General features: G+C 62.3%; 3 protein-coding genes across 5 annotated transcripts; 2 read left to right on the forward strand and 1 right to left on the reverse strand.

The window, feature by feature from the left end:
• Positions 1 to 6: 6 nt before the first annotated feature.
• Positions 7 to 13,030, reverse strand: LOC119142060 (zinc finger protein 345-like). Of its 3 annotated transcripts, none has more exons than XM_037374769.1 (5): positions 12,912 to 13,030; positions 10,804 to 10,931; positions 9,208 to 10,536; positions 1,446 to 1,657; positions 7 to 1,385 (listed from the first exon to the last, which is right to left on the reverse strand). In XM_037374769.1, exons 2-5 carry the CDS (start codon positions 10,892 to 10,894, stop codon positions 39 to 41), a joined length of 2,979 nt encoding a protein of 992 aa, XP_037230666.1. In that variant the 5' UTR covers positions 10,895 to 10,931; positions 12,912 to 13,030; the 3' UTR covers positions 7 to 38. The 3 variants fall into 3 exon arrangements, with proteins under 3 accessions (XP_037230666.1, XP_037230665.1, XP_037230664.1); XM_037374768.1 differs by lacking the exons at positions 9,208 to 10,536; positions 10,804 to 10,931; positions 12,912 to 13,030 and adding exons at positions 2,682 to 2,909; positions 3,778 to 3,852; positions 4,281 to 4,409; positions 5,770 to 5,878 and having other exon boundaries at positions 7 to 1,978; XM_037374767.1 differs by lacking the exons at positions 9,208 to 10,536; positions 10,804 to 10,931; positions 12,912 to 13,030 and adding exons at positions 2,682 to 2,909; positions 3,778 to 3,923 and having other exon boundaries at positions 7 to 1,978.
• An 834-nt stretch (positions 13,031 to 13,864) lies between these two features.
• LOC119142058 (zinc finger protein 345-like) lies at positions 13,865 to 18,826 on the forward strand. The gene is made up of 3 exons (XM_037374765.1): positions 13,865 to 14,088; positions 14,333 to 14,407; positions 14,600 to 18,826. The coding sequence occupies exons 1-3, from the start codon at positions 14,055 to 14,057 to the stop codon at positions 16,789 to 16,791; spliced, it is 2,301 nt and encodes a 766-aa protein (XP_037230662.1). The 5' UTR covers positions 13,865 to 14,054; the 3' UTR covers positions 16,792 to 18,826.
• A 4,444-nt stretch (positions 18,827 to 23,270) lies between these two features.
• LOC119142059 lies at positions 23,271 to 25,107 on the forward strand. Its single transcript, XM_037374766.1, has 2 exons — positions 23,271 to 24,633; positions 24,850 to 25,107. The coding sequence occupies exon 1, from the start codon at positions 23,296 to 23,298 to the stop codon at positions 24,502 to 24,504; it is 1,209 nt and encodes a 402-aa protein (XP_037230663.1). The 5' UTR covers positions 23,271 to 23,295; the 3' UTR covers positions 24,505 to 24,633; positions 24,850 to 25,107.
• Positions 25,108 to 25,445: the final 338 nt, after the last annotated feature.

Consider the following 25,445-nt stretch of genomic DNA (forward strand, 5'->3'; position numbering starts at 1 on the left):
GGGAGGAGGACGGAGCCATGGCCAGGGCCGGGCACCGCTCAGTTGATCAGGGAGGGGGTCTGGGCCCCCGAGGCGGGGGCCGAGGGGAACGACGGGTGGGGGAAGGCGCGGGCAGGGAAGGACAGGGCCCACGGCAGGTCCAGCGCGGGGCTGGACAGGGAAGGGATGGGCAGGGGCGAGGGGGAGGCGGGGAAGGAGGGCAGCGAGGGGATGGGGGCCACCGAGCCCCCCAACGGCGGCGAGAAGGTGGCGCCGGAGAAGGCGCCGGAGGGGGGCAGAGGGCTGGCGGCGGCGGCGGCGGCGCTGGCAGCGGCGGCTTTGGGCTTGTCCCCGGCGTGGGTGCGCTGGTGCCGGTTGAGGTGGGAGCTGCGGCTGAAGCACTTGCCGCACTCGGGGCACTTGTAGGGCTTCTCGCCGGTGTGGACGCGCTGGTGGATGGTGAGCTCCGAGCGCTGGATGAAGCTCTTGCCGCACTCGGGGCACTGGTAGGGCTTCTCGCCCAGGTGGGTGCGTTGGTGGGTGATGAGGTTGGAGGAGACGCTGAAGCATTTGCCGCACTCGCCGCACCGGTACGGTTTCTCCCCGGTGTGCATCCGACGGTGGATGGTCAGGTCCGACTTCTGGATGAAACCCTTCCCGCAGTCCCCGCAGGCGTAGGGTTTCTCTCCGGTATGGATCCGCCGGTGTTTAACCAGTGCTGAACGTTGCCCAAACCCCTTCCCGCACTCCCCGCACTTATAGGGTTTCTCCGGCGGTACCGCCGGCACCGTCTCACCGTCGCCTGTATCCGATTCCCTCCCGCAATCCATACACTGCTGACCGCGGGGACGTAACCCGACCGTGCTGCCCCGGTTCTTCCCGCAATCCGGGCACTTGGGGGGCTGCCCCACAGTTCCTCCGGCGCCGTGGGCACGTTGATGCTTGAGCAACGCGGCGCCTTGACCGAAACACCGACCGCACTGGGCGCATTGGAAGAGGCGACCGTGCCGGTGAGCGGCCAAGAAGCCGGCCAGATGTTCAGGGCACCGGTAGGACGCCCGCTCGGCCGCGTGGATCTTCTGGTGCCGGTCGAGGTGGGAGCTGACGCTGAAGCTCTTCCCGCATTCGGCGCAGGTGTAGGGCCGCTCGCCGGTGTGCACCCGTTGGTGCCGCTCCAGGTCGGAGCGCTGGATGAAGCCTTTGCCGCAGTCGCCGCAGGCAAAGGGCCGCTCGCCGGTGTGGATGCGCCGGTGCTGGGTGAGGTTGGAGCCGCGGCTGAAGCTCTTCCCGCAATCGCCGCAGCGGTGAGGCCGTTCGCCGCTGTGCGTCTTACGGTGTTTGGCCAAAGCGGAGCGTTGGGCGAAGCTCTTCCCGCATTCGGGGCAGCGGTGAGGGGCCGGAGACCCCTCCGGCGGAGGCGGGCGAGGACGGGTGCGGGGTTGGGCGGGTGGGCCGGGACCGCCGGCGTGGGTTCGGCGATGCCGGTCGAGGTGGGAGCTGACGCTGAACCGTTTGCCGCAATCACCGCAAGGATACGGCCGCTCGCCGGTGTGAACCCGCCGGTGCCGCTCCAGGTCGGAGCGTTGGATGAAGCCTTTGCCGCAATCGCCGCAACGGTGAGGCCGTTCGCCGGTGTGGATGCGCCGGTGCTGGGCCAGGTTGGACCCGCGGCTGAACCCTTTGCCGCAGTCACCGCAGCGGTGTGGCTTCTCCCCGCCGCGTTCCGGCTGCCGGGACGACTGCCGACACTGCCGCCCGCACTCGGAGCATCGCCGTGGTTTCACCGGGGTCTGCGACCGGTTCCGCATCCCGCACTCGGCGCAACCGCCCCGGCGCGCCGGCGATGCTGTGCCGCCCTTCTTGCCCCCATTCCCTTTACCGCCAACGGGGGCTTCGCCCGCCTGCCCCTGGCTCTGGCGCTGCTCCGCGTCCTCCAGCGCCAGCTCCTCACCATCCCGGGGCGCCGAATCCTCCTCGGTCCCGCTCCCGGCGCCGGTGCCTGCGCCGCGGCAAGAAACCGTGAGTTCCTCTGGCACAACACCCCCAAAAATCCTGAATTTTAAGCCCCCCCCCCCCACGGGAAACATCATTTATCTGGGCTTCCGTAAGACCTTTGTGGTCCTCCACATCCTCCGGTGATGGAGAGATACGGAGCTGATGGATGGACCGTGGTGGGGGTCAGGAATTTGGGGGGGGGGGGGGGGGGCGCATCTGGAGAGTTGCAGCTGATGGCTCCGTGTCTGCATGGAGACCAGCACGGAGCGGTGGCCCGTACTGGGACCAGTACCGCTCCATGACCCTACGCCCAGCGTGGTGCCACCCCGAAGGGATGGGATCCACCCCGGGGGGATCTGCCGGGGTGGGAGCCCAGGGGAACCTCCTGCAGCCGGGCTGGGGTGATCCCGGACACGGGCTGGGGGGTGGATCCGGGGGATCCTGGAAGGATCTGGGCTGGAAAAAACGGGCTCCTGGGCCACCACGGCGGGGTGGTGGCCAGCAGGTCGAGGGGGGGGAGGGGATTGTGCCCCTCCGCTCCAGCGTGGAGCCCCCCCAGGGATGGAGGGGATGGAGGTGGCCCCATCCCTGGAGACCTTCAAGGTCAACTCGGCAGCCCCCACCCCATTCCCCATGAGTAGATGCCGGCGGGAAGTCTCAGGGATGGGTTTTGGGGGGTCTTAGGAGGGTCCCCCCCCTTAATTTACCTCCATCTTTGGGGGGTTTCTTACGGTTCCGGCGCTTCCCCCCCTGCCCCTGCTCCCGCACCAGCTCCCGGAGCATCTTCTCCACCTGGCTCCTGCCAGCCGTCTGCAGGATCAGGCCCAACTGGCGACGTAAATCGGGGTTCACCCCCCCATCGCTGGAGCCGGCCCCCCCCGAGGGCTGGATCTGGGTGGGCTCCGGCTGCCCCTGCTCGCCCTCCGCTTCCACGCCTGCAAAACCCATCGTTAGACCCTAAAAAACGGAGGAATTCAGCCTGATTTGGGGAGGGCGTCCCCCCCAAATCCTAAGGGATTCACCAGAATTTGGGGGGGTGGGGGGGGTGGGGGGAGGCATTCACCCAAATTCGGGGGATCCACAAAAACCTAAGGGGTTCACCCAAATTGGGGGGGGTTCCCAAAAACCTAAGGGGTTCACCCAAATTTGGGGGGGGTCCCAAAAACCTAAGGGGTTCACCCAATTGGGGGGGGGGGTCCCAAAAACTGAAGGCGTTCACCCAAATTTGGGGGGGGGGGTCCCAAAAACTGAAGGTGTTCACCCAGATTGGGGGGGGGTCCCAAAACCTAAGGGGTTCACCCAAATTTGGGGGATCCACAAAAACCTAAGGGGTTCACCCAAATTTGGGGGGGGTCCCAAAAACCTAAGGGGTTCACCCAATTGGTGGGGGGTCCCAAAAACTGAAGGCGTTCACCCAAATTTGGGGGGGGGGTCCCAAAAATGAAGGTGTTCACCCCAACTGAAGGTGTTCACCCAGATTGGGGGGGTCCCAAAACCTAAGGGGTTCACCCAAATTTGGGGGATCCACAAAAACCTAAGGGGTTCACCCAATTGGGGGGGGGTCCCAAAAACGTAAGGGGCTCACCCAAATTTGGGGGGTCCCCAAAACCTAAAAGCTTAACTCCAATTTGGGGGGGATCCCCAAAAACCTAAGGAATTTACCCAAATTTGGGGGGTGGGGGGTTGTCCTCAAAACCGAAGGAATTTACCCAGACGTTGGCGATTCCTCAAAACCTAAGGAACGGACCCAAATTTGGGGGTGGGGGGTGGGGGGGGGGGTCACCCCTGAACCCCAAGACTTACCCGACACCAGCCCCCGCCTCCGGTGGGATTCGGCGAAGGCGGTGATGCGCGGCCAACTGATGGCGATTTCCTCCGCTGCCGGGAAGAAGGGATGGTCCTCAAGGCGCCCAGACGCCACGGTGATGGGCTCCATCCCCACCCCCCCACCCCCCTCCCCCACCCCCCCCACCCCCCCCTCCCCAAAGCGAGAGACCCTCCGTTTTCGGGGTGAAATGCTCCAAGTTTGGGCAAAAATATCTTTCCGCCAGCTCCGCTTCGTCCACGCCGAGGGAAACTGAGGCAGCACCGGGGTATCCAGCCCCCTCCCCCCACCCCACCCCACCCCCCACCCTGAGTCCACGGGATGCTTGCGCCCACCCCCCCACCCACCCCCCCCCAAATCGTGGCAGTGTGCAGTGGGGGGGGAGGGGTCCCCAACCTACACATGGGGTGACAACAGTGCTGGGGACCCCCAGAATGACCCCCCCTCCCCCCCCCCCAACTGGGACCTCCGTGCCCCTTACCCAAGGAAATCACGTTCTCGTAGTTCTCCTGCATGGTGACCCCAAAAAATGGGGGGGGGGGGGGGGACACGGGGGACGAGGGGGGGTGTCCAGGTGGGTGGCGTCACCCCACAACCAAAAGCTCAGCCCCTGCAAAAGCAAGAGACACCCCCCCCAACCCCGTTAGCACCCCAAAACCCCCCACCCTTTCTCTATGGAGGGGCTGGGGGGAAGGAGGGGGGGTCTGTGTCTCCCCTCTTGCTCCCCAAATTTCCCAGAGCTGTGCACCCCAATCCCCTGGGTATCCAGAGCTGCCCTGTGCTAAAGCATCCCTCATCTTTGGGGTACCCAGGGGACACGCCTGCTCTTTGGGGTGCCATGGGGATGCTCCCCTCAATTTTGGGGTGCCCAGGGGACGTGCCTGCTCTTTGGGGTGCCATGGGGATGCTCCCCTCATTTTTGGGGTACCCAGGGGACGTGTCTGCTCTTTGGGGTGGCCAAGGGATGCTCCCTTCATTTTTGGGGTGCCCAGGGCATGCTCCTCTGCTTTTTGGGGTACCCAGGGGATGTGCCAGCTCTTTGGGGTGCCATGGGGATGCTCCCCTCGATTTTGGGGTACCCAGGGGACGTGCCTGCTCTTTGGGGTGCCATGGGGATGCTCCCCTCAATTTTGGGGTGCCCAGGGGACGTGCCTGCTCTTTGGGGTGCCATGGGGATGCTCCCCTCATTTTTGGGGTACCCAGGGGACGTGTCTGCTCTTTGGGGTGGCCAAGGGATGCTCCCTTCATTTTTGGGGTGCCCAGGGCATGCTCCTCTGCTTTTTGGGGTACCCAGGGGATGTGCCAGCTCTTTGGGGTGCCATGGGGATGCTCCCCTCGATTTTGGGGTACCCAGGGGACGTGCCTGCTCTTTGGGGTGCCATGGGGATGCTCCCCTCATTTTTGGGGTGCCCAGGGGACGTGCCAGCTCTTTGGGGTGGCCAAGGGGCGCTCCCCTGCTTTTTGGGGTACCCAGGGGACGTGCCTGCTCTTTGGGGTGCCATGGGGATGCTCCCTTCAATTTTGGGGTGCCCAGGGCATGCTCCCCTGATTTTTGGGGTACCCAGGGGACGTGCCAGCTCTTTGGGGTGGCCAAGGGGTGCTCACCTGATTTTTGGGGTGCCCAGAGCATGCTCCCCTGATTTTTGGGGTACCCAGGGGACGTGTCTGCTCTTTGGGGTGCAATGGGGATGCTCCCCTCATTTTTGGGGTGCCCAGGGGATGCTCACCCACTCTTGGGGATACCACGGGGATGCACCCCTGCTCTTTGGGGTGCCCAGGGGATGCACCCTTGCTTTTTGGGGTACCCACCTCTGCACCCCCACCTGCCCCCCCCCCTCCCCTCCCGGGACACATCCCCCCCCCTCCCCCTTCACAATTTGTGGTACCCAGCCTTGGGGGGGGGCGGGGGGGGGGGATGTGCAGCCAGCCCGAGGCAGAGGGGAGCTACGGGGGGGGACCCCCCCGGTTACCTGAGGCGGGGGGTGCGGGGTGGGGGAGGGGCACAGCCCGGGCTCCCGGGGATCCCCCCCGGGCTCCGGGGACTCTCCTCGCCGAGCACCGGTCCCGGTGGAGGCGGCTCCCGGTGTGACCCGGATACAGTGAAGCTGTGGCCGCCCTCCCGCTCCCCCCCTCCCCCTCCTCCTCCTCCTCCTCCTCCTCCTCCTCCCCCTCCCCCTCCTCCTCCTCCTCCCCCTCCTCCCTCCTCCTCCTCCTCCTCCCTCCTCCTCCTCCTCCCTCCTCCTCCTCCCCCTCCCCCTCCTCCTCCCTCCTCCTCCTCCCCCTCCTCCTCCTCCTCCCGTACCACCCAGGGCCCTCTAGCGGCCCCCGCCCCCCCCAACACCCCCCCCCCCCCCCACCCCCCACCCCCCCCCACCATCCCCAGCCCGCCCCGGCTGCGCCGACCCCTCCCCAGAGCCTGGGGTGTCGTGTGTGTGTGTGTGTGTCCCCGCGAGCTCAACCCTTATATTAGACACTGGAGAATCCTCACGGGAGGATGCTGTTGGATGGGGTGGTGCGGAGGGGGGGGGGGGGGGGGCTTAGAGGGGGGGGCTCGCCCTGCTGCCCCTGCACCCTTACTCTGTCCCATGGCGCCGTGGATGCCCCCTCTAAGGGGGCTCGGGGGTCAAACATGGGGGTCCGGAGCCCCAAGTCCATCAGCCTTCAGAGGTGGGGGCAGACGTACCCCGGGGGCTAACGCTGCAGCCCCCTGCCCAGGAGATGCCCGTGGAGATGGCCCAGGAGCTGACCATGGAGATGCCCAAAGAGATGCCTAAGAAGATGCCCAAGCTGTCTGTTGCCCAAGGAGATGCCCAAGGAGATGCCCAAGCTCTCTGTTGCCCAAGGAGATGCCCGAGGAGATGCCCAAGAAGATACCCAAGAAGATGCCCAAGCTGTCTGTTGCCCAAGGAGATGCCCAAGGAGATGCTCAAGGAGATGCCCAAGAAGATGCCCAAGCTCTCTGTTGCCCAAGAAGATGCCCAAGCTGTCTGTTGCCCAAGGAGATGCCCAAGGAGATGCCCAAGGAGATACCCAAGAAGATGCCCAAGCTGTCTGTTGCCCAAGGAGATGCCCAAGGAGATGCTCAAGGAGATGCCCAAGAAGATGCCCAAGCTCTCTGTTGCCCAAGAAGATGCCCAAGCTGTCTGTTGCCCAAGGAGATGCCCAAGGAGATGCCCAAGGAGATACCCAAGAAGATGTCCAAGCTGTCTGTTGCCCAAGGAGATGCCCAAGAAGATGCCCAAGCTGTCTGTTGACCAAGAAGATGCCCAAGCTCTCTGTTGCCCAAGGAGATGCCCAAGGAGACGCCCAAGCTGTCTGTTGCCCAAGGAGATGCCCAAGGAGATGCCCAAGCTGTCTGTTGCCCAAGACGATGCCCACATCCCAAGGAAACCAGGAGTCGTGTTCCAAGGAAACTAGGTGATGGACTCTCCTTCGAAGCTCAGCCACAGTGGTAGACACTGAAGACTCCACGCCAGGAGACCAGGAGCAGGCAGAGCCTGGCAGGGTGGGGTGGTGCCCCCTGGCCACACGCGCAGAGGACGCAGCTGCGATCCCTGAAAGCTTGAGGGTCTGCGGGGGGTTGCCCTCAGAGCAGAACCTCTCTGGATCCAGTGAAGGCAGATCTTCCTCCTTGGAGAACTTTCCTGTGCCCAATGGAGGCAGAGGATCTTCCTCCATGGAGATCCTCCTGGACCCAATGAAGGCTGAGGATCTTCCTCCATGGAGATCCTCCTGGACCCAGTGACGGCAGAAGGGTTTGGGGTGTTTGGGGTTGGGTATATCTGGGACAACCCCGCCTGCGTCAGCTGGGACATTGCTGGGGAAAGGGGGGACCTTCCGAAGTGGAGGACATCCTGGGGAGGGGCACCACAGGTCGGGGGACAAACGTAGCCTCAACCGCAGGTGACTCACCGTCACCACCACAGACGGTGAACTGGTGCAGGCTGCGGGCTGGTTGAGTTTTCTCGCGATGGGGGGTGGGGGGGGTGGGTTATTTTTGGACGTCCTACCTAAGGTGACCCCCAAAACCTCTGGTTTTCCGCACGGGAAGAGCTGGGATCCACAGCTCCTCCAAGGAGAAGCAGAAGCCACCCGCCGGGTTTTACACTAATCTATTTTTTATTCACAATACAAACACAACTCCTGCTCATCTTGGGAAGAGATGGACCAGGCAGCCGGCGCGGCCGCAACCCCAAAAACGCCAGGAAATGCCCGGATTTGTGTCCTGCTCCCATCCCTGAGGTTCACCCCAGGGGTTCATCTCTTTTCAGCTGGGAATTACCCGCGGGGGATGCTCCCCGTGATCTCCTGGCGGTTTCTTTCCAACCACGGGTGGTGCTACCTCCTCCCCGTCACCGATGGATTCCCACCGCGAGCTCTCCTCTGCACGGCGAATGATTGGCCAACCCAAGAGGAGCCGGGAGCATCCCCGCTTGGGGACAAACCCCTTCCTCGTCCCTGCTCCTGTCCCCCACAGCCTCCAGCTCACCCCCACACGGTGGGGTCCTCCAACCCCAGGTGGGCTCCCGCTGAATAAATACAATAAATACATTAAATAAACCGCTCAACGCCGGGTCCGCACCGAAGCGGCGCCGGCAGCCAAACCACAGCGCGTGGCTGGGAGCCGCTGGGGGCCAACGCCCAGGCTCGTTTCTTAACCACAGAGCCACAAAATCGGGATGTTTTGCCCCAAAAAGGTGTCATTCGGTAGACGGCATCATCACGCCCCGAGCGCGGCTGGGAGGCCTCGGGCTTTGGGTGCTGGTCAAGGCTGGCAGCATGGGGATGGTGGGATGGGCAAGGCATGAAGCCACCCCAGATATTTTGGGGTCTCTTTGAGTTTGGCGAGGAGCCGGTGGGATCTCCCCCGCCCCCAACCCCATCCTCTTCCCTCCTGCGCCTCCCCAGCCGCTCAGCACCGTTTCCCCAACACCCATGGAGGTGGTTTCTCCTGGCCTACGCGTGGAGAAGGAGCGTGGTTGGGACGTCCTGATGTCCACTGGCAGGAATAGGTCTGATTTTCTGGAGGGGGACCCTCCCCCCCCCCCCGAATTCCCACTCGGCCCCCCAGCCCCATCTCCATCCTCCCCTATCTACCCTACCTTCCTACTCTACCCTACGAAAACTACGTCCTCGAGGCCGGGGTCGGTGCCACCGGGGGACATCACCGGCTTGGGAGCGCCCATCCCCGTGGCACCCATCACGCACGGGGGCTACCCACGGCACCCCGCAGCAGCGGTGGGGGGATGGGAGCCACCCAGGGGGGTCAACCCTACGTTCCCCCCCCACCCCTTTCTCCCCAGTCGCCCCCAGTTAACGGGGCGTGAGCTCATCCGGTGGCTCCTCCGGCGGCTCTTCCTCACCGTGGCTACGGAGATGACGGTGAAGATGGGAGCTGACGCCAAAACGCCGGCCGCACTGCGGGCAGGGGAAAGGCTTCTCACCGGCGTGCGCCCGGCGGTGCTTGGCCAACGCCGAACCGTCGGCGAACGCCTTGCCGCAATCGGGACAGGCGTGCCGGGGACCGGCGTGAGCCCGTTGGTGCTTATGGAAGTGTAGGGTGCTGTTGAAGCTCTTCCCGCAGTCGGCACAGATGTGGGGTTGCCCGCCGGCGTGGGTACGTTGATGCCGGTAGAGGTGGGAGGTCCGGCCGAAACGTTTGCCGCAGTCCCCGCATTGGTAGGGTCGTTCACCGGTGTGGATACGTTGGTGTCGTTCCCAATGGGAGCTCCAGGAGAAACTCTTCCCGCAATCACCGCAACGGTAGGGTTTCTCACCGCCGCCGTGGAGGCTGCGCCAATGCCGGGCGTATTGGGCGCGGGCGCCGAAGGCTTTACCGCACTCTTCGCAACGGAAAGGACCGTCGCCCAGATGAAGACGTTGGTGTTTGACCAACGCCGGCCCATCACCAAAACTTTTCCGGCACAGGGTGCACTTGTAGGGTCGTTGGCCGGTGTGGGTGCGTTGGTGCCGGTCGAAATGGAGGGTGCTACCAAAACTACGCCCGCAGTAGGTGCAGATGTAAGAGCGACCGCCGGCGTGGGTGCGTTGGTGCCGGTAGAGGTGGGAGCTACGGCTAAAACGCTTACCGCATTCAGGGCACTGGTAGGGCTTCTCCCCAGTATGGATGCGCTGGTGCCGGTCAAAATGGGAGCTCCAACTGAAGCTCTTACCGCAGTGACCGCACTGGAAGGGCAAGCGACCGGTGTGCAACCGTTGGTGGGTCACCAGCTCCTTGTTACGGCGAAAGCTCTTGCCGCACTCCTCGCATTTATACGGCAACCCCCGGGGCCGTGCCGGCGGAGCCGGTGGAGCCGGCCGTTCGGCGGCGTGAGCCCGTTGATGCCGGTAGAGGTTGGAGCTGACGTTGAAGCTCTTGCCGCAGTGGAGGCAGAGGAAGGGTTTCTCCCCGGTGTGGGTCCGCCGGTGTTTGCTGAAGTGGGAGCTGCAGCTGAAGCTCTTGCCGCATTCCCCGCACTCGTAACTCTTCTGCAACATGATGATGCTCTTGAAGTTGGAGAAGGCACCAGCTCCCGCCCCGGTCAGGTCCCGCCGACCTCCTGCCGCGCCGGGCGAGTCAATCTGCTGGACCACGGTCCAACGTAGGGTCTCCCGTGCCGGGCTGCGGTCGCCCGGTGGGCTCTCCTCGGCGTGACCCAACAGGGTGGCCGTATCCAGATCTACGATCTCAGGGTCACCCACCGCCGGGGGGTCCCTCTCGGTGTCGCTTGGTGTCGCTGGGGTGGCGGAGGAGGGGGGAGATGGGGGTCAGTCCCAGTGATGGGGGGCTACCAGGGATGGAGACCCCCTTCCCATGGGAACATCAAGGGGGCTGGGCTGGTGCACCCCAGAACTTTGAGCTTCTCGGTGCAGGGACCGAGGACGGGGGTTCCATTCTGGGGGGACGCTGCAGGATCTGGGTGCTCAGGGAGGGTCTCCAAGCCCTCCCCAAGGCTGGGGCGCAATGAGGACCCCACCCCACCTCGACCCTCCTCGATACTTACTCTGCATCACTGGGGGGTCGCGGGCATCCTCCTCCTCCTCACCCTCAAAAAGCACCTTCTGCTCTGGCTCTGCAGCCCCCCAGGGGTCCATCGCCCATTCCCACACCTCGGCCAGTGGCACGGGGACCCTGGAAAGCCAAGACCACCCCATCACCACCCCACAGCCCCCCCCCCAAAAAGCATCGCCGCCGGCTCGGTGAAACTTGGGGTTCAGGGGAGGGGTCCCAGCACCCGGCATGAGGACAAGTTTGGGGGTCTCCATTTGTGGGGTGGCCCCAGGCCCCGTGGGTGACACTGGAGGGGACAACCAGAGGCCAGCGTGGGGTGGCAGGACCAGGCCCCCCGGTGAGATGGAGGACACCGCCCTGGTCCCCCATCCCCACTGCCCATAAGGTCTATAGGGGACGGAGGGGACCCCACTGGGACTACAGGGCATGGACAGGACCCCCCCAGACCCATCCCTGCTCCCCCCGGGTCTATAGGGGACAAAGGGGACCCCACTGGGGCTATAGGCATGGACAGGGCCCCCCCAGACCCATCCCTGCTCCCCCCCGGCTCTATAGGAGATGGAGAGGACCCCCCCAGACCCCATCCCTGCTCCCCCCTGGGTCTATAGGGGACGGAGGGGACCCCACTGGGACTACAGGGCATGGACAGGACCCCCCCAGACCCATCCCTGCTCCCCCCCGGGTCTATAGGGGATGGAGGGGACCCCCCGGACCCCATCCCTGCTCCCCCCTGGGTCTATAGGGGACGGAGGGGACCCCACTGGGTCTATAGGGCATGGACAGGACCCCCCCAGACCCATCCCTGCTCCCCCCTGGGTCTATAGGGGATGGAGGGGACCCCCCCGGACCCCATCCCTGCTCCCCCCTGGGTCTATAGGGGATGGAGGGGACCCCACTGGGGCTATAGGCATGGACAGGACCCCCCCAGACCCATCCCTGCTCCCCCCCGGCTCTATAGGGGATGGAGGGGACCCCACTGGGGCTATAGGCATGGACAGGACCCCCCAAGACCCATCTCTGGTCCCCCCCTGGGTCTATAGGGGACGGAGGGGACCCCACTGGGGCTATAGGCATGGACAGGACCCCCCAAGACCCATCTCTGGTCCCCCCCGGGTCTATAGGGGATGGAGGGGACCCCCCCCGGACCCCATCCCTGCTCCCCCCTGGGTCTATAGGGGATGGAGGGGACCCCACTGGGGCTATAGGCATGGACAGGACCCCCCCAGACCCATCCCTGCTCCCCCCCGGCTCTATAGGGGATGGAGGGGACCCCCCCAGACCCATCCCTGCTCCCCCCCGGGTCTATAGGGGATGGAGGGGACCCCACTGGGGCTATAGGCATGGACAGGACCCCCCCAGACCCATCCCTGCTCCCCCCCGGGTCTATAGGGGATGGAGGGGACCCCACTGGGGCTATAGGCATGGACAGGACCCCCCCAGACCCATCCCTGCTCCCCCCCGGGTCTATAGGGGATGGAGGGGACCCCCCCGGACCCCATCCCTGCTCCCCCCTGGGTCTATAGGGGATGGAGGGGACCCCACTGGGGCTATAGGCATGGACAGGACCCCCCCAGACCCATCTCTGGTCCCCCCCGGGTCTATAGGGGATGGAGGGGACCCCCCCGGACCCCATCCCTGCTCCCCCCTGGGTCTATAGGGGATGGAGGGGACCCCACTGGGGCTATAGGCATGGACAGGACCCCCCCGGACCCCATCCCTGCTCCCCCCTGGGTCTATAGGGGATGGAGGGGACCCCACTGGGGCTATAGGCATGGACAGGACCCCCCCAGACCCATCTCTGGTCCCCCCTGGTTCTATAGGGGATGGAGGGGACCCCACTGGGGCTATAGGGGATGGAGGGGACCCCCCCGGCCCCCCATCCCTGCTCCCCCCTGGCTCTACACAGGATGGACGGGCCCCCCCCGCCCCCTATCCCCATCCCCCCCGGGGTCTATAGGGGATGGACGGGACCCCCCCTCCCTCCATCCTCCCTCCCCCCACCCAGGGACAAAGCCGGGCGGCGCCGGGAGCGCCCCCCCACACACTCCCCCCCGCTCCGTGCGTGTTACGGGGGGGGGGGGGGGGGGAGCTCCCCGTTACCTGCCCCCCCGGGCCGGGCAGGGAGGGGGTGGGGACCCACAGCGACCCCTAAGGACCACAAAGGCGACTCCGGGGGTCCGTTCCCTTCGGTCCCGGTGGCTCCAGCTCGAGGCCGTGTCCCCCCCCCCCCTTCCTGTCTGTGCCCCCCCCCCGGGTCCCGGTTGCTCCATCCCCTTCCTGTGTGTCCGGGCTCACCGAGCCGGCGTGCAACAGCCCCGGCGTCGCCCCCCACCCTCGCTTCTCCCCCCTCCCCTCCCCCAATTCCCCCCCCCCTTTCCCCCCCCTCCCCCCCCCCGGTGCTCCAGCGCCTCCGCATCCCTCCGCTCCCGGTACCAGGTAACGGGGGAGACCCCCGGGGTTGGGGGGAGGGGGGGGGCGGCACGGACACGGACACACGGCCCCGCCCGGCCGCACCCCGACGCCCCCCTCCCCCCCCCGGAGATGGGGAAGGGGGGGTGCACCCCATCCTCCCCTCGCCCACCCCCCTCTATTTTACACCCCCTCCCCGCCTTCACCTCGCTCGCGTTTCCCCTCCCCCCGCCCCCGCGTCCAGCCGCGTTGTTTTTATCACCCCCCCCAAAAAAACCTCTTCTTGCACCCACCTCCCCCCCTCTGCACCCACCTGCCCCCCCCGACCCCCCCGTTTCTCCCCTCTTTGCATCCAACCACGATTCTCATTTTCCCCCCAGCCCTGTTGCATTTTAATCCGCGCCCCCCCCCCCTTTAATTTCCACCCTTTGGTTGCATTTAACCCCCCATCCCCACCCCCACTCCCTGGGGACACCCCCACCCGTTATTTAGTGCTCCCCGACCCTGGGGGGGGGGGGGGGGAGGGAGGGTCCTTCCCCCAAGGTATGTACTGGGGGGGCTTTGGGGTGAAGCACCCTTGGGGGGGGGGGGGGGCGCACCCATCGCTACCCAGGTGGGGACCCCCTATACGAGCCATACATCCAGCTGGAGGTGGAGGGGGGACCCAGTCTGGGGGTGCGCCCCCCCTCCCCGTGAACCACGATACCTGAACTGGAGCTGTTTGTGTTGCAGGGACTGGTGAGACCCCCCGCCCCCCCCCCCCCCCCGAAAAAAAAAACAACCAACCAACCCCAACGTGCCGGCACCAGGACGAGCCTGGACCACTGGGACGAGATGCAGGAGAGCTACGAGAGCGTCATCTCCCTGGGTGAGCTCTTAATTTCCCCTCATTTATTATTCTTCAAGGAGAGTAAAATTAAATTAATTGGCCTTAACGAGTGGCTGAATTCCTACTGGTGTACAAACACCACCATCGCCAGGGTTGGGCTTAAATAGAGGGGTGGGGGTTTCAACCGGGACCCCATTCCCAGTGCCCTTGGCCACCCCCATCCTGGCGTTATAATTTTGGGGGGGGAGAAGAGCTGTAACCGGTGTCCAACTGTCTCCCCCAGCGGAGGAAATCGCCATCAGTTGGCCGCGCATCACCGCCTTCGCCGAATCCCACCGGAGGAGGGGGCTGGTGTCGGGTAAGTCACCCATGGTGCCGGTGGTGATGACCGGGAACGTGGTTTGGAAGCCCCAAAACCATGGGGTGGTCGGTGTGGGACGGGGTCGGGGAGAAGCCAGATACAACCGTGGCGATGCCGGGGGGATGCGGGCAGCCAACTGGGGAGTGTTCGGTGGCGGGGCCGGATCCTCACCCCCCTTCTTCCCTCTAGACGATGGGTTGTTGAGCGAGAATGAAGAGGAAGATCCACCACCGGGCGAGCTGGAGAAGGTCGACACCGAGGCGACGCCAGCGGGGAAGCCCAAGGGGACCAGCCCCACCAGCGCGGAGGGGACGAAGCCCAGCGACGGTCCCCAAAAACCAGAGAACCAGCCCCGAAAGCCATCGGGCAAGCGACAGGCAAAATCCGGCCACCGAGGCTTCAAGAAATTTCCGCCGCGCAGCTTGCTTGGCCACGGCCGCTGCCACGACTGCGGCAAAGCGTTGGCTTTCGCTTCAGCCTTCAACAAACGCCGGCGAGGCACCGAACGCCCCCATAAATGCCCTGAATGCGGCAAATGTTTTCGGCTCAGCTCAACCCTCATCACCCACCAACGCCGGCACGCCGGTGAGAAACCCTACAAGTGCCCCGACTGCGGCAAGACCTTCAGCGTGGGCTCAGCGTTCATCCAGCATCAACGGGTGCACGCCGGCGCCGGTGCCGGCACGGCGCCTTGCCAATGCGGCGTCTGCGGGAAGAGTTTCCCAGCCAGTGCCAGTTTGGTCAAGCACCAAAAATTACACCTGGAGGAAAAACCCTACAAATGTGGGGATTGCGGGAAGGGCTTCAACTGGAATTCGCATCTGGAGCGGCATCGCCGGATCCACACCGGCGAAAAGCCCTACGCCTGCCCGGAGTGCGGGAAGAGCTTCAGTTGGAGCTCCCACCTCGACCGGCATCGCCGGACCCACGCCGTGGCCGGCGAACCCGCTTGCCGTTGCACCGACTGCGGGCGCTGCCCGGTTCCCCGCGGCGCCGAAGGTTCCAAAAGCCCCGAGAAGCCCTTGCAGTGCAGCGAGTGCGGGAAGGGCTTCACCAAGAGCGCGGCGTTGGCCAAGCACCGGCGCACCCACGCCGGCGAGAAGCCCTACAAGTGCGGGGAGTGCGGGAAGGGGTTCGGCTTGAACGCCGCCTTGCTGCAGCACCAACGCAGCCACGCCGCCGGCAAACCCTACCAGTGCGGGGACTGCGGCAAGAGCTTCGCCTGGAGCTCCCACCTGGACCGGCATCGCCGTATCCACATGGGTGAGAAGCCCTACCGCTGCGGCGATTGTGGGAAGAGCTTCTCCCAGAGCTCCCACTTGGAGAGGCACCAACGGGTCCACGCCGGTGCCGAGCAGCCCTGCCAGTGCACCGACTGCGGGAAGAGCTTCTTGGCCTCCAACAAGCGCCGGCGGCTGTTGACCACCACCACCGAACGAGCCTGTAAATGCACCGATTGCGGCAAGAGCTTTCTTTGGGGTGCCCGCGCCCGACCGGCGCCGGAGAGGACCCATAAGTGCAGCGAGTGTGGGAAGAGCTTCACTTACCGGGCGGAGAACGTCAAGCACCAAGGGACGCAGACCGGGGAGAAACCCTATACCTGTCCCGAATGCGGGAAGAGCTTTGGGCAAAATTCGGCGTTGGTGAAGCATCGGCGGATGCACACGGGAGAGAAGCCCTACAAGTGCGGGGACTGCGGGAAGAGCTTCAGCGTCCGCTCCAACCTCATCAAGCACCAACGGACCCACCTTGGCGAGAAGCCCTACAAGTGTCCCGACTGCGGGAAGGGTTTCATCCAGAAGTCGGACCTCACCAAGCACCGCCGGATGCACACCGGGGAGAAACCCTACAAGTGCAACGTCTGCGGCAAATGCTTCAGCGTCTCCTCCAACCTCATCAAGCACCAACGCATCCATCTCGGCGAGAAGCCCTACCAGTGCTCCGAGTGCGGCAAGAGCTTCATCCAGCGCTCGGAGCTCACCATCCACCAGCGCGTCCACACCGGCGAGAAGCCCTACAAGTGCCCCGAGTGCGGCAAGTGCTTCAGCCGCAGCTCCCACCTCAACCGGCACCAGCGCACCCACGCCGGGGACAAGCCCAAAGCCGCCGCTGCCAGCGCCGCCGCCGCCGCCGCCAGCCCTCTGCCCCCCTCCGGCGCCTTCTCCGGCGCCACCTTCTCGCCACCGTTGGGGGGCTCGGTGGCCCCCATCCCCTCGCTGCCCTCCTTCCCCGCCTCCCCCTCGCCCCTGCCCATCCCTTCCCTGTCCAGCCCCGCGCTGGACCTGCCGTGGGCCCTGTCCTTCCCTGCCCGCGCCTTCCCCCACCCGTCGTTCCCCTCGGCCCCCGCCTCGGGGGCCCAGACCCCCTCCCTGATCAACTGAGCGGTGCCCGGCCCTGGCCATGGCTCCGTCCTCCTCCCAGCCTCCCCAGCCGCTCGCCCAACACCCAACCGGCGTTGGCCTCAACGACTCGTCGCTGGGGGGGCTGCTCCTGCCCAGAGCCCTTCAGCCTCGGTGGCTAATTAACGATCTCTCTAATTAGAGGATGGGAGAGTCCCCTTCATCCCGTGGCTCCATCCTCCTCCCAACCTCCCCAGCCGCTCGCCCAACACCCAGCTGGGGCTGACCTCCAAGGCCCGTTGTTGGGGAGCCTGTTCTTGCTCGGAGCCTTTCAGCCTTCGGGGCTAATTAATAATCTCGCTAATTGGGGCGCGAGGGACCCTGGCTGCAGCCCCAGCTCCATCCTTCCCCCAACCTCCCCAGCCGCTCGCCCAACACCCAACCGGCGTTGGCCTCAACGACTCGTCCCTGGGGGGGCTGCTCCTGCCCAGAGCCCTTCAGCCTCGGTGGCTAATTAACGATCTAATTAGGGGATGAGGCGGCTGCTCTAACCCTGACCACAGCCCCCGGCTCCATCCTCTTCCCAGCCTCCCCAGCCGCTCGCCCAACACCCATCCTGGGTCGGCCTCGAAGCCCCGGTGTTGGGGGGCTTATTCCCACCCAGAGCCGTTCAGCCTTTATGGATAATTAATGAGCGCGCTGCTGGCACCGGGTGCCCCCACCCCGGCATCCCCCCAGCTCCACACCAGCACCCCAACCTCCACCCAAGCCACCCCACTTCCCACCCCACCGCTCAACCAGCATCTCCCATCGGTGCCCCCCCAGCTCATCCCACCTCGCCCCTCTGCTCCTCATCGGATGTAGCTCCACGTCACCACCCCCACCCACATACCACCCTCTGGTCCCACCTTGGAGCATTTTGGGAGAAAAAATGGCAAAAACGGCGGTTTTCCCACGCTGCCACATCACCTTCTGCCCACCCCGGAGCTTCCGCAAGGGACTCTGGGATATTTCCACATCCTCGTCTCCTGCAGCGTCTCCCTGAGCTCGTCTTATCCCACCTCATTCCTCAGAAACGGAGCCAGTCAGGGTTTTCTTTTATTATTTTTTTCCATTCAGAAAGAAAATAACTTTTGGGCAAAACCACACGATTTTGTGATGTCCTTGATCAGGCACTTAATGGAATATTTTGGTGGGGTTTGGGGTTTTTTTTCCTTTTCCACATGGACTTTGCAAAAACTTTCATGCATTTGTGGTGGGGTTTGGTTTTTTTATTATTATTATTATTATTACTAGTTTTCCTGAATTTTTATGTTTGCTTTTGCTCCGTCCCTCGGGGCGGGATTTGGCGCATTTCGGTACTATCAGGAAAAGGCGGCGGCAGTGCTTTTTTTTGCTGCCTGAAATCCTGATTTCTCCCATTTTCCAATTCCTCCCCATTACCGGGAGAGCGAGGGCTTCTCGGGGGAAAATAAATGCAGAAGAATTTAAAATTCAAGAAGAAACAACCCAAAAAACCGCTAAAAAAAACCAGAAAAGGTTACACACAAAATGTAAAATCATCAAAAGAAATACAGAAGAAAAAGAATTAAGGCTGAGAATGACTTTGGTTTTTTCCCCGAAAGAGAATAAAAAGGTGAAATAAGACTTTTGGAAAAGTAAGAAGTTGCTGAAATTGCTGGAAATGGGAAGGTTTCGACTGAAAACGAAATCATTGAAGAGGTGCAGAGATGCTACGGGAAGGACTCATCGCGTTTATTGAAGAAATAAATATCGGCAAGCAGACCAGGTAGTAACGTAGGTGCAAAAAAAAAGAGGAAAAATGTCAAAATATGGAAAAAAAAAATATAGAAAATGAAAAAGGAGGAAAAGAAAGCAAAGGATGTATGGAATGAAAAAAAGTCAGTGATAAAAATAGAGAAAGGGGTAAAAACAACCGTCCCGAGGAAGTACCGGAGTACATGGCAGGCAGCGCTGCGGGAAGCGGGAGCCAAGCCGGCGTCGGATGCGGCAGTGCCGGGAATTGCTGCCAGACCATTGGATGTGGAAAAAAATAAGAATTAAAAAAAAAAAAAAATAAAAAATTAATGCCCAGAGCAGAAGGAATTGACTCCGGGTGTTTGCTCAAGGATTGTGAAGCTTGGAGGTGTGATGGATGGAGGAGAAGGGATGCACAGCGGGATGCGGAGCTGCACCATCCCCTGGCCTGAGGATTGTCCCCGGCTCCATGCAACGTGTCTGGGGACCTGCCTGGCTTCCCGGCCTACCCTGCTGAAAACTGGGGTGTCACCGATGCCACCACCGCGGTGTCACTGATGGTGGAACCAGGACATCTCTGCTGGCACAACCAGGATGTCCTTGATGGTACAACCATGATGTCAACGGTTGCTCAACCAGGATGTCACCGGTGGCACAACCGGGATGTCCTTGATGGTACAACTAGGATGTCCTTGATGGTACAACCATGATGTCAACGGTCGCTCAACCAGGATGTCACCGGTGACACAACTGGGATGGCACAACTGAGATGTCACTGCTGGCCCAACCCTGATGTCACCGAGGATGTTAATTCTGTCTTTGCATTGTGGGGGGACCCTCCAGAGACCCCCAGCGGGTTCAGATCCCCAACGTTCCCCCAGGGAGCTGCCCTGAAGGCAGCACCAGCCCCACTTTGGGGGAAGAAACTCGTTAGAAGGAGCCCCAAAGTCTCATGTTCTTGCCTCAATTTTGGCCAACAGTCAATGGGAGCTGCCGTTGGGGGTGGCTTTTGGCGCCCACCTCCAAATCACCCCAGCCAGGCATTAATTATGCATTAATGAGCATGTTGTTGGTGCTCACCATGCCCTTGGACTAATTGTGCATTAATGAGCACGCTAATTACACGCTGCCGCGCAGGCACTGTCCTGCCTTGGGGCTCTCTGGCCAATTTGGGCCAAATTAGCCCAAAATCAAGGGCATGGTGAGATGATGTGGCTTGGTCACCTCTCCAATGCTCTGTGGGTGGGGTCACCAAGGGGGGGGGGATGTGAGGAGACCCCCTCCCCACCACCCTTCAGAGCCCAGGACCTCATGAATGGAATGTGGGGAAGGGGGAGGAAGAGGAGGGGCAGGGATGAAGTCTAGAACCTTCCCCCAAGGTTCAAATAATTGTTTTAGGAGGACACGGTGACCGTGCCATGGGGCGCAGGGTCCCCAACGGAGCCACAAGGGACAAAAGCCACCCCGAAAAGAGGACGAAGAACTTCAGCGGGTATATGCTGGGGGGGAGGGGGGTGGGAACCCACACCAAACTGTGATTTAAGTGAAATTTATATATTTTCTGGTGTTGTCCGTGCTTCCGAAACCGGCGTGGACGTGTCGCTGTGCTGCTTGTCAACGGTCCCCTCCGTGTCCGCTTTCGGGGACCGCCTCGCCTCGTCACCACGGCTCGCGTCTTATTTTTATTTTTAATATTTTATTTTTTTTTTGGAGTCGCTTTCTTTCCATGAGTAGTAATAAATTAGAGCCTAGCTACCCCGGCAGTGCTGCAGTCCTTTTCCCGGGGTCGTTCCTCTTCCATTGGCTTTGGAGGGCTTCAAACCACATCAAGATCCAGTTTTCCAAGGGTTTTTTTCTCCCCTTTTTCCTTTTGGTTGGGTTTCCAGTTGGGTTGCCCCAGGTGGAAGCCCAGTTGCCACTAATCCTGCAGTTCAAAATGTGCGTTTTCCGGTGCAAGATGCCCACAAATCCAGTAAAAATGTGTCGGGGCGGAGGGAAGTGTCAAGCCTTCACCAGCTGAGCCCTTCAGTCACGGCCACTTGGGTAGCCAAGAGGGCAGTGGCACCAAAACCACCTTTTTAACCCCAAAAGGCCACTCCATTCGGGCCGTGGGGGAGGATTGGGTCCCACCGTGTCCCTAGGGATGCTCCAAACATCTGCCAGTGAACCCCAAGGAGAAGAAAGTAAATTAACCCACCCACCCACCCCCAAGACTCCAAGGGGCACCACCAACCATGGCCACAACCCACCAAGCCAAGGGCAAGCCAGGATGGCAGCCCACGGCGCAGGTCGCGCATGGATGCTCCACCAAGAATTCTGCAGAAGGATGAAGATCCCCAGGGCTGGGCTTCAATAGAGCCCCTAGGCCGTGGGCAGGGGGTGGTGGGGGTCCCAAGTGGGCATGGTCAGGGTAGTTAATGCCCCCGGGTACCTTCAGCCTCCAAAATGTTTTTTTTTTTTAGGGTGGCTCTGCAGGACATCTCCAAGGGGTCCAGGATGTCTCCAAAAGGGTTCAGCATGTCTCAGAGGTGTTCAGCACATCTCCAAGGGGTTCAGGACATCCTCAAAGGGGTTCACAGCTCAAAGCATCACTTCCCAAGCAGGTCCCTGGGGAGAAGCGAGCAGCACCAACACCTTGGAGGACCTACTGGGGAAGAAGAGCAGACCCCCTCCCACCCCATGGATTGGGGAAGGGCTGAGCACCCCAAGTGCAACCCCCCCAACCCCAGGGGACACTGCTCCCTCAGCCACTGTCCCCGCACCCACCCCAGGGACGAGGAGCCGGTGCCAGCCCCATCACCACCCCACAGCTCTGCCATGGGGCACAGACCCCCTGGGCACGACCCAATTTTGGGGTCCAACCCAAGAACCTCCCCCCCCAGAGTCCTGGACTTGGCTCTGCTGGAGCAGAAGGTTCTGAGGAAACATCTGCGGGGGGGAACGCTGCCAGGAGGGGAACGGGGTGGGGTCTTTATTTTTAGATCGATATTAAATTTCTGTTGTCTTAATTAAATTGCTGCCAGGGTTGGGGGGAAGGGGTCTGCGTGGAACACGTATATATTCCTACATTTCTTTGGGGAAGGTTTCCATGGATAAGTGTCTTAATAAATGCATAAAAAGGATGTAGGAATTTCTTTTTTTTTTAATGCTGGAGTAATTGTGGTGGCTGTGCTACGGGGAAATTATAAAAATGGAACAAAACTGCCTCCAAAGTCTTAATCTGGGGGGAAAAAAAACCGGGATGAAGAGGGATATGGGGGAGCAACATCAAACGATTGTGATGTCCTCCCAAACCCAAAGGTTTCACACGGGTTGTTCCCTGAAGGGCAAATCCAACCACTCCAGCAAAGCCAAAAATAGCCGGCGAGGAAAAGCCGTGTCGGGGGGAAGCGTCTTGCCCCGGAGCAGCTGCAGAGGTGGCTCCTGTCTTGGGTTTCTCCACACGACGCTGAGGTGAGCTTGGTTCCTTTGTTCCTTCGAGAAAGTCAGATACAACCACAGGCTCTAAAGAACCCAACATCCGTGTGACGAGGACATCCGTGCTGCTCCTGCAGCGTCCCCATCCCTGCCTCCTCCGGCATCACGGAGAAGAGTTGGGCTCCATCAGGGTTCGGGCTCCATCCTCCTCACCATCCACGGTCCTGTCACCTGCAAGGACAGAGGTGCTGATGCAGGATCCCAAAGTGTCCCACCAAACCCCCCCCACATCCCCGGTGGATGGAGGTTTGGAGCCAAGACCTGGAGATGATCCACTCCAACCAGCTCAAGCAAGGACTTCTAGACCCACGTCCATATCCTTCAGCATCTCCAAAGGTGGACCAGCTCCAGGAAGCCTCTTCCAACCTTCTCCCATCGTGGCCATCCTTCTCCCATTGTGGCCAACCCCTTCTCCCATCGTGGCCAACCCCTTCTCCCACCGTGGCCAACCCCTTCTCCCACCGTGGCCAACCTTCTCCCATCATGGCCAGCCTTCTCCCACCGTGGCCAACACCTTCTCCCATCGTGGCCAACACCTTCTCCCACCGTGGCCAACACCTTCTCCCACCATGGCCAACCTTCTCCCATCATGGCCAACCTTCTCCCACCGTGGCCAACCTTCTCCCATCGTGGCCAACACCTTCTCCCATCGTGGAATATCTCAAGTCGGAAGGGATCCGTAAGGATCATTGTGCCCAACTTCTCACAGGAGGGCAGCACCCAAAAAAAAATTTTAAAAGATGGGGTTTTTTTTTTAAGGATGAAGCTAAATTTAATGGGTGGTTTTTTGGGTTTTTTTTTCCTGATTTGTGCCCGATTTCGGAGGAAAAAGGGGGAAAATAAAAAGGAGCTTCCCAATTTCCCACCTTTTTCTGCCATCGGGGCTTGGTGGAGCTCAGGGCTTCATTCTTGGGGGGCGGGCAATGCTTTGGGGACCCCCTTCAACCCCCGCCGCACCCCCCCCCCCTTTATTTTTTTTATTTTAACGATCGTACAAAACAATCTGCCTCGATTCCCGTAGGAAATCCGCTATTTCCACGGAAAAACGGGGAACTACCCCGCCTGCCCCCCCCCAGCGCCCCCGAGGATGCTCGGGGGAGGCAGCCGGATGGCTGGACCCCCCCCCCCTCCACGTGAACCCCCCTCCCCCCGCTCCCCGGCGCCTGTTGCAGGCCGGCTCGGTGTGGGAGGACACAGGAAAGGGCCGCCCCTCCCGGAGGAAGCGGAGGGGGAGGTCGGAGCCGGCAGGTACCGGGGGAGGCGGGGGGCGGCTTCGGGAGGGGCTCCGGCCGGACGCGGGGGGGACCCGGGATGCTTTTCCCGGTCCGGAGATGCCTTACCCGGTCCGGAGATGCCCTACCCGGTCCCGGGATGCTTTTCCCAGTTCGGAGATGCCCTACCCGGTCCACGGGATGCTTTTCCCGGTCCCGGGCCGCTTTTCCCGGTTCAGAGATGCCCTACCCGGTCCCCGGGATGCTTTTCCCGGTCCGGAGATGCCCTACCCGGTCCCGGGATGCTTTTCCCGGTCCGGAGATGCCCTACCCGGTCCCCGGGATGCTTTTCCCGGTCCGGACATGCCTTACCCGGTCCCGGGATGCTTTTCCCGGTCCGGAGATGCCTTACCCGGTTCGGAGATGCCCTACCCGGTCCCCGGGATGCTTTTCCCGGTTCGGAGATGCCCTACCCGGTCCACGGGATGCTTTTCCCAGTCCCAGGACGCTTTTCCCGGTTCGGAGATGCATTTCCCTGTTCGGAGATGCCTTACCCGGTCCACGGGATGCCCTTCCCGGTCTAGGGGATGCTCTTCCTGGTCCCCGGGATGCTTTTCCCGGTTCGGAGATGCATTTCCCAGTGCACGGAATGCATTTCCCAGTGCACGGAATGCTTTTCCCGGTTCGGAGATGCATTTCCCGGTTCGGAGATGCCCTTCCCGGTCCACGGGATGCCCTTCCCAGTCCACGGGATGCCCTACCCGGTCCACGGGATGCTTTTCCCGGTTCGGGGATGCCCTACCCGGTCCAGGGGATGCTCTTTCCGGTCCGGGGGATGCTCTTCCCGGTCCGGGGGATGCCCTACCCGGTTTGGAGATGTTTTAACTGGTCCAGGGGATGCTTTTCCTGGTCCACGGGATGCTTTTCCCGGTCCACGGGATGCTTTTCCCGGTTCAGAGATGCTCTTCCCGATCCATGGGAAGCCCTACCCGGTCCAGAAATGTTCTTCCCGGTTCAGGGATGCCCTACCCGGCCCGGGGGATGCCTTTCCCAGTCCAGGAGATGCTTTTCCCGGTCCAGGAGATGCATACCTGGTCCAGAGATGTTTTTCCTGGTCCAGGGGATGCACTACCTGGTCCCAGAGATGCTTTTCCCTCTCCCAGGGATGCTCTGCTGGGTCCCAGTGGTGCTCATCTTAGTCGTGGGAACGCTTTTCCTGGTCCTGGGACACCTTGGCCGGTCCCAGGGATGCTTTTCGCCATCCCAGGGATGCTCAGCCCTGTCTCGGGGATGTTTTGCACGGCCCTGAAGGTGCTGGGTACCAGAGCGGCTCGGCTTGGCCCGGGGGATGCTCTGCTCCACCCTGGATGCCCCAGCGGATCCCAGGGATGCTCCACCTGACCCCAGGGATGCTCAGCTCGGTCCCAGGCCTGCCCAGGTCAGGACATAATGGGGGAGCTGATCCCTCACCCCCAATACCAGGGACCATCCCAACTCTGAACCCCAACTAGAGCCCCCCAGCCTCGGCATTTCCCTCCCACTCCTCTCCCAGATTCCGTTGGGTACCGGTGAAGGGGCTCCCGAGCCCTTCCAGGGGGATGCTGGGCCCCTTTAACCATCACACCAGCTAACACAACCCCCTTTATCCCTCCAGGGTCTGAATGGGGACCCCCCCCGAGGGACCTCGCAACCCCCTGCCCATCCCTGGATCCCTCCTGGTTTGGGGGATCGCAGGGACCGACGGAGGCGTTTGCTGTTTCGGGGGCTGGAGGAGGAGGGGGTTTCACCAGCCATGCAGAACCGCGAGGCATCGGCCTCGCCGGGTGAGTGGCTCCACATCCCCCCGACCCCGCAAAACCTCCCCCATTCCCACGGTGCCGCACTCAGGCATTGGGAACCCTTCGCTGCCTCCCCCCAGATCTCCCCCTCCCCCCCTTTCCGCCTCCCAAATCCCCCCTCCCCCTCTTTCCTCCTCCCAAATCCCCCTTTCCCCCTCCCAAATCCCTCCCCTCCCCTCTTTCCTCCTCCCAAATCCCTCCCCATCCCCCTCTTTCCTCCTCCCAAATCCCCCCTCCCCCCCTTTCCGCCTCCCAAATTCCCCTTTCCCCCTCCCAAATCCCTCCCCTCTTTCCGCCTCCCAAATTCCCCCCTTTCCTCCTCCCAAATCCCTCCCCTCTTTCCTCCTCCCAAATCCCCCTTTCCCCCTCCCAAATCCCTCCCCTCTTTCCGCCTCCCAAATTCCCCCCTTTC

This window comes from Falco rusticolus, unplaced genomic scaffold (assembly GCF_015220075.1).
Source record: "Falco rusticolus isolate bFalRus1 unplaced genomic scaffold, bFalRus1.pri scaffold_194_arrow_ctg1, whole genome shotgun sequence".
Taxonomy (NCBI): Eukaryota; Metazoa; Chordata; class Aves; order Falconiformes; family Falconidae; genus Falco; species Falco rusticolus.

Coding starts and splice junctions, on each gene's coding strand:
- LOC119142060 (XM_037374769.1), bottom strand. CDS start 10,894: ATGGACCCCTGGGGGGCTGCAGAGCCAGAGCAGAAGGTGCTTTTTGAG. Junction 10,537..10,803: donor CGACCCCCCAGTGATGCAGA/GTAAGTATCGAG, acceptor CCGCCACCCCAG/CGACACCAAGCGACACCGAG. Junction 1,658..9,207: donor CTGCCCGCAGTGCGGCCGGC/GTTTTGGCGTCA, acceptor ACTGCGGCAAAG/GGTTCAGCCGCGGGTCCAAC.
- LOC119142058 (XM_037374765.1), top strand. CDS start 14,055: ATGCAGGAGAGCTACGAGAGCGTCATCTCCCTGG. Junction 14,089..14,332: donor CGAGAGCGTCATCTCCCTGG/GTGAGCTCTTAA, acceptor TGTCTCCCCCAG/CGGAGGAAATCGCCATCAGT. Junction 14,408..14,599: donor GAGGAGGGGGCTGGTGTCGG/GTAAGTCACCCA, acceptor TCTTCCCTCTAG/ACGATGGGTTGTTGAGCGAG.
- LOC119142059 (XM_037374766.1), top strand. CDS start 23,296: ATGCTTTTCCCGGTCCGGAGATGCCTTACCCGGTCCGGAGATGCCCTA.